General features: G+C 33.0%; 1 protein-coding gene across 1 annotated transcript; it reads right to left on the reverse strand.

The window, feature by feature from the left end:
* Positions 1-652: 652 nt before the first annotated feature.
* Positions 653-1544, reverse strand: LOC131000644 (protein S40-4). Its single transcript, XM_057926657.1, has one exon. It carries the CDS (start codon positions 1331-1333, stop codon positions 842-844), a length of 492 nt encoding a protein of 163 aa, XP_057782640.1. The 5' UTR covers positions 1334-1544; the 3' UTR covers positions 653-841.
* Between the last annotated feature and the right edge of the window lie 6359 nt (positions 1545-7903).

Here is a 7903-nt window from a genome sequence, read left to right on the forward strand (position 1 = left end):
CGAATGAGTAGCATCACCCTTTAAATTTTATTTTCAATCCATCCAGATTTTAAATTTTAAAATAAGATTATAATGTGAAATTAACGAATTAAAAATTAGTTTTTCCATCCACAAAAGTATACAATTTCTGTCATTTTGAAACATTCTAGTATAAAGAATATATTTATTTATTTATTTTTAGACACAATTTCATCAAAAACTCTTTATTTTTCATCATTACTTTGTCAATTTATTCATAATTAATTATATATAGTTCACTACAAAATTGAGTTATATGTTTGATTTTAAAATAGGATTATAATTTGAAATTAACGTAATATATTAACCCTATAAATAAAAAGATAAAAAATGTGACAACACAGATATAGTACATAAAATGCCTGCTACCAATCTGTGGACACGGACTTTGTCTTTCATTTGGGAAGCCAACGACTTTTTATTTAAAAAAAAAAAAGTAAATAACTTAGAAACACGGCAATAATGTGGCATCTTTTTATCTTTTTACAAAGAAACGCGCTTTAAGATTAGCCCCTCTTTTTCCCAAATTCTACTCATTTTTCTACTTGCACCTGTCCCACCATTTTGTCCTAAACTTATCAATCTATACTCAAAATTCACATATATAAATATAATATATCTTTAAATATTCATATTTGAATCCAAAAATCGGATTTTTTTTTCCTTTTCCCAATCTCAAAGTGTTAGAATTACATTCCCTAGCCAGCAGCAATCCTCCCATCGCCTCCGTCAGGTCAAAATGAGGCTTTTTTCCGGAATAAAAACCGTAAAAAGGGCAAAATAAAAATAAAAATAAAAATAAAAATGAAAATGAAAAATTGAATCAATCCTCGAAACCAGTTTTCTGCCAAATCGCATTTCTGACCCTGCTGAGATCTCTGCCCTTGAGAGTCCTCCCGATCCCTTCGTGCACCGAGAAGGAGGAGATCCTAGTCCTCGCCATTTGACGCGCCAGAAACTCGTGCGGCGGAATCCGATCGCCGCTCTCCTCGCAGTCGTCCTCGTCGTAATAGTCGTCGCTCTCTCTCCGGCGATTATCCATGTACTCGTCCTTCAGAATCTTCGACCAGTCGGGGACGTTCACCGGCAGCGACGACGGACCGCCGACGCGTCCGTTGCCCCCCGCCACTGACGACGGTTTCCGTGAGAGTCTGGAATTACTCGTCTTGCGAATCTCCGGCGACTGCGATCGCACCGCCGCGTTCCAGACGTCCGACTCGTCGAGCTCGAAGATCATCGGATCGTTACTGAGAGCCTGATCGTTCGGGAGGAATCTGTAGTTTGCTCTGGCGCAGTAGCTTTTGGATGCAGCCATATAACTCAGAAAGAAAGGTTTGATGAATAAATCCTCTCTCTCTCTCTTTTTTGTGTGTATTGTTTGGGCTGACTATTTCCTCTCTCTATAAGCGTGTGGTTGTTGAACTGTGAAATGATGAGAGAGAATTTGTTCTGCCAAGTTGATAGTTTAAGATGGAGGTTTTGATCTGCTTTTATAAAGGGTTGGAACGGATAAGGTTCCCCCAACTCTCTTCTATTTTTTCACTTACAGGTGGATGCCAAATACCAGTTTTGACCCCGCCCCACAAAACCAAATAAAATGCCACGTCGCTTTATCATTTTATCCAAACCACACTGCTTTAATTAATTACTCGTAATTACCAAATTAGTTACTTTATCGCCAAGTGGTAATTCTTTTCCAACTTACTCAAGGTGGTAATAGGTAAATATTCACAATTTTATTAAATGTGTATGTATGAAAATGCTCATTTTATAAATATATGTATTCTATGTTTAAATTAAATAAATGGATTTAAATACTCTTATATATTGATGGTATTATTTGATAAGTCAAATCAATGCAGCACTTGACTCATAAGTAATCTCGCAGCATGGATGAGTTAAGGCTTCACTCCATTAATGTGGATGCTCTTAGATACTAATTCATAATTGCAAGAAGCGTTTATTTTATAATTTATAAAATATACAATATGATTTAATATTTTATTTTTAAGAGTAAATATTTTTTTATTACCATTCATTTAATGGAGATAAATCAAGTATAACTAGCTCAAATAATTGAAATAGTTAAAAAAAATTAGGATACTTTAAAGTTTCAATTTATCTAAGTAACTAGGAAATTAAATTATCTACCAAAATTTATCCTTAAAACTTGATAAAAATATGTAATTTCTTCAATAGCACCCTTTTAATGGGATATAAATTAAACAAAAATAGCTCATACAATTGAAATAATTAAAATTTTAAGATTTTCTAAATTTCAATTCATCTAAATCATTAAAAAAATTACTTATCAAATTTAATCCTTAAAAAATAAACACATTCTAATACAATTTGTAAAATAAGCTCTTCAAATTTATTTACTCGATTGCACAAATAAGCTCTTCGAATGTTTTATAGGAGTACAATATTTTTAGAGAAAGTACAAGTACATCTTTAATATTTATATTTGTACATTTCGAAAACATCGTGGGGCCCATTAGATAATTGTTTTTGTACTAGTTTCAATTTACTACTTGAGCACCCATAGTGTTTGAACTATTTGAGAGCTCTAAGGATTTGTGGACCCTACTTAAGAGTCCATTGTAAAGGACTTAAAAAATTTTACTCCCTCCGTCCACCAATTCAAGGCCTACTTGCCTTTTTGGGACGTCCACAAAACAAGGCCTGCCTATTTTTGGTAAGTTTTTATTCATTATTTAATCAAAAAAGTCAAAGATTCTTTACAAAAAAGTAGGACCCTTTCTCCACTCAACTAATAAAAATACACTTCTTCTTAAAAAGTGGGACCCTTTCTCCACTCAACTAATAAAAATACACTTTTTCTTAAAACCCGTGTTTTTTCCCCTAGGCCTTTAATTGGTGGACGGAGGGAGTATTTTCAATTCTTCTAATTTAAATATATTTTGAAATTAAAACAAATATTGAAATTTAAAATTGTGACGTCCGGGAACAAAGTGTGGAATATTCGCCGATGCAAAAAAGGCACGAACAAGGAGCGACTCCGATTAATACTTTCAAGCGGAGGGGCTTAGGGATGAATAGGAACACACCCGAACTAGAGGAATTCTGAGAATATGTTGAAATGAGACAACATATTCAAGGTTAGCTTAAAGGATTTGATTGAGTTACTCATATCAACATGATGCATCTTTTTTTCTGGTGGCCACGTGGAATAAACTCCAAGGTTAAGCATGCTTGGCTTGCAGTAATTTCAGAATGGGTGATCCCCTGGGAAGTTTCTCAGGAAGGGTGCGAGTGAGGGCAAAACATGCTGGAAAATACTCGTGTTGGTCTGTGTGGACAACCGTCAAGTCTGGAGCCAGGCTGTTACAAAAATATTTTTTATTGAATTAAAATTTTTTGGAATTACAAAAATTAGAATAAAATTTGTATTACAAATTTAAAATTAGTAAAAAAATTAAAAAATTTGAAAATAAATAAAATAAAATAAAAAATTGAAATTAAAAAAAGGTTAAAAAATAAGCTACATTAAGTTTATTTTGTATTGGATCTCACATCGAAAAGTGTATGCTCCTTTACAATTTGTAGTGCACTATAAAAAAGAAGCTACATTAAGTTGATTTTGTATTGAATCTCACATCGAAAAGTGTATGTACATCTACAATTTGCAGTGTACAATAAAAAGAGAAGCTATATTAAATTGATTTTGTATTGAATCACACAAAGGAAAGTGTAAACTTTCAACAATAATAGTACATTATAAAAATGAAGTTACATTTAATTAAAATAAAAATTTTTTTAACAGGGCAACTGCATAGCACGCGCCCCATATAACAGCCTTCGGCGCAAGCGTGAGGGAAAGAGCCCAACATCTAGCTGGTGGGCGCAACAGCGCGTCAGCACATGGAGGGCGTGAATATCGAGGCTCGAGTAGGGCGCAAGAATCCCATTGTGGATGTTTTTTATATAATAATGAATAATCATTGTCACTAGGGATGACAATTGGGGTCCGAAAGGCACGAATAGTGGCTATCCATATCAATACCCGCAAACTAAATGAATAGTAAATTTTAAGCACGAAACTATCCATGGATATCAAATGCTATCCAAACCCGTCACCCGTCGGGTATCCGTCAATTGCTACCGGCCGAATACCCGCCACCCGCTATTCATCGAATACCCGTGAAATAAAATTTAAATATAAATTAATACTCCCACCGTCCACGAAATGAGTACTCATTTCGGGACGGCATGAGTTTTAATAAATGTATTGAGTGTGGTGTAAGTGGAATAAGGGTTCCATTTTTTGAGGGTATTAATTAAAGGGTTATGTGGGGTACACTTGCCAAAAAGGGAAATGAGTACTTATTTCGTGAACGGATTAAAAAGAAAATATGAGTACACATTTCGTGGACAGAAGGAGTAACAAATTTAATACAAAAAAAAACACCATAAATCACATAAATCAAATCCACATCTTTCATCCACATTCAAATCTATAAATGACAAAGTTTAAATTCAAATTTAATATCCAAAATCTTGGGTATTTCGTAAATATTTTAGACATTTAGTTTCATTCTAATACTTCATAAATTGTTATTGAGATCATTAATTTTATAAATTACATAAAATTAAAGTTATTTGCAAATATTAATAAAATGAACAAAACAAGACTTTGATTTTTATGTAACTTATACTCCCTTCGTCCCAATATAAATGGCACCTTTCTTTTCGGCACAGAGATTAAGAAATTGATTGTTATGATTTAATTGAGTGTGGTCCACCAAAATTAGTGAGTTAATTAAGAATTTCTCCAACAATATATACAACACAAAACACAAACATTTCACAGCTTCAACAAAAAAATTCTCAATATATACCACTCGCAACAATTTTTCAAATTCATTCAGACACATTTACACAAATCGTTTTCCCATCGAAAAACCACACATAGCCAGCTAAAAGCCGCAATGAAAAATCACACATAGTCAGCTAAAAACCTACACAACTGCAGTACCACAATGAAAAAACGATTCTCACTGCGCGATTTCGACGGCACAACGGCTGATTCAGACAGGGAAAGAAGAGGACCTGCGCGACCCATCGGATTTTCAGTATTTGAGGACGACGGTGGATTATCAGACGGGGAAGGAGAGGACTGACGCAACTTGCCGGATTCTCACTAGGCGATTCCAACGGCACAACGGTTGATTCAGACACGAATAAGAGGACCAGCGGCGCAACAACCCCCAAAATCATGACCCCCCAAACCACACCGCCGCCAACCACCCTCAGATCTAGATCTAAGCGTCCACGCCGCTGACCACCTTTTGATTTGTGTGTGTGTGCGCAGCAGCGTGCAACGACGTTTTCGGGGTGTGTGTGTTTGAGCGCAAGAGAGAGAGAGATAGAGCAGAGGCGAGTGAGAGGGAGGTCAGGGGGCGGGGCTGCGGCCGGTGCTGCTGTCATAACACCGAGAAGAAGAGAGCTAGAGAAAGAAAGCAGGGGGGGCGGACCATCGGCCAACGTGTTGTGTATTTATTTAAAGAGGGTTTAAGTTTAGTTAGAAGCTTTAATTAAATTAATTAATTTTACTTAGATTAAAGTAAATATTTTCATTTTAGAAAGTGGTCACTTTTAGTGAGACAAATAAAAATGGAAATGTGGCCACTTTTATTGAGCCAGAGAAAGTAAAATTAATGACCTCAATAACAATTTATGATATATTAGAATAAAATAAATATCTAAAACAAAAAATATAATGTTAATAAGGACTAAAGTGGTGCTCACATAAGCTATGTAACATAATATATATATATATATATATATATATATATATATGGTTAAGTTCAATGAAAAAGGCCTAAATGTAAGAAGAAGAGAGAAGTAATCTCATCCGTTGATCTTATCTAATCTAACGGACATGATTTATTCACGCCATGTTCGACGGATTTTTCGTTGAACATTCGTGAACATATACAATATTTTTGGGGGTTCTGGGTTTCGACCCCCCATATGTTCAACGAAAAAATCCGATGAACATGGCGTGAACAAATCATGTCCGTTAGATTAGATAAGATCAACGGATGAGATTACTTCTCTCTTCTTCTTACATTTAGGCCTTCTTCATTGAACCTTGGCCTATATATATATATATATATATATATATATATATATATATATATATATATATAGGGTGTGGTTCTAGAGAGAACTACATTATTTGTGAGAACGGGAGAACCATTAAATCTAATGCATGCACTGTAAAAATTAAATGCATTCGCTGTTAAAATTAATGTACTAAAAAAATTTTAAAAAAAAATGCTCCCTTCAGGATTCGAACTCAGGATCTGCATTCATCCAACAAGATTATGCATCCACCGTAGATCTTGATGATCGAATGGCTGAAAATGGTTCTCCGGTCTTCTTTTATTTATGGTTCTTTCTTGAACCTCTCCCTAGATATATATATATATATATATATATATAATTTAGTGTACATGATGAAAGTTATAGTATATAAAGTACTAACTCCCACTCACTTTAGAATATGTTTTCAACACAAATTACACAAATCTGGATTTTGGGGCCAACATGGCTTTCCTTATTTAGTAAAATTGCATCCTTAAGGGCGAAGGCATAAAAAAATCATGCATCTTATTTGACTTAATATGTAAAATTGTTCAAAATATTTCAAAACACGCTTTCAACAATCACACTGGAGTAGGACCTCTGCACGAATACGAAACAAATTGTGGAGATAAAACATGAACCTTTAACTAGAAATTAATTGCAAAATTGTGTTTGTAAATAAAATGTCACTAAAACTAAGCATACATATATATGAAATTGATGAAAATAAACTCTAAAAAATTATATATATAAACAATTATTACTATTGCATACTATATTATAGTGAGATCTTGATTGAAGGTCAATCAATATTGAAGTTAATGTATTAATTATTTAATAATTAAAAGGAATAATAGAATTATAAAAATATTTATATGCACTTCTATAATTTTTTATATTGTTTATGAAAAACACACAAATGTATATTTATTTTATTATTATCATGGTTTTAATAATACAAACACATATCCTTTGTTGTAATATTGTATAAATCAAAATTTATATGTTAAAAATATAAGTATCACTTATTTAAGTTAGTAAAATTAACCAAAATAAATATAAACTGAAAATATATTATGTGTACATATATATAAGTAAAAATGTTAAAAAAAGGTCATCCATCAAAAAATGTAATTAATATATGACTTTAAGTTATTTAAAATATCCAAATAATAAAATATGATATATATATATATAGATATATATATTATATATATATATATATATAATATATAGGAGGGGCGCGCTCCAGTGAGACCCCCTATTTTTCGTGAAACACTAGGACAATGAATAAGACATATAATACTAATGAACAAAAACGTATATCTAATAAACAAGATGTATATACTGATGAAAAATAAAATTGAAAATCGTATGAATAAGACATATATACTGATGAACATGGCCGTATATACTGATGAACAATGCAGTATACAATGATGAATACAAATTAAAATATTCTGTTGCTCCCTCCAGGATTCGAACCCTGCGAAAAAAAAATCACCCTCCAGATACAATATCAGCCATAGGATTGATAAAATAACGCACCAGATCGTGCCCCTAGATCTCACTAAAATTAGGGGGTCTCATTGGAGCGGCCCCCTATATATATTATATATATATATATAATTATAATATATATATATATATATATATATAGGGGAGGGCTAGAATAAAAACACTCTTAAGTGTATAAAATATAAATGATTTTCAGCCCTTAGATCATCAAGATCTACGGTTGATTCGGAACCCTGTTGGATGAATTCCGTGG

This window comes from Salvia miltiorrhiza, chromosome 8 (assembly GCF_028751815.1).
Source record: "Salvia miltiorrhiza cultivar Shanhuang (shh) chromosome 8, IMPLAD_Smil_shh, whole genome shotgun sequence".
NCBI classification, from domain to species: Eukaryota; Viridiplantae; Streptophyta; class Magnoliopsida; order Lamiales; family Lamiaceae; genus Salvia; species Salvia miltiorrhiza.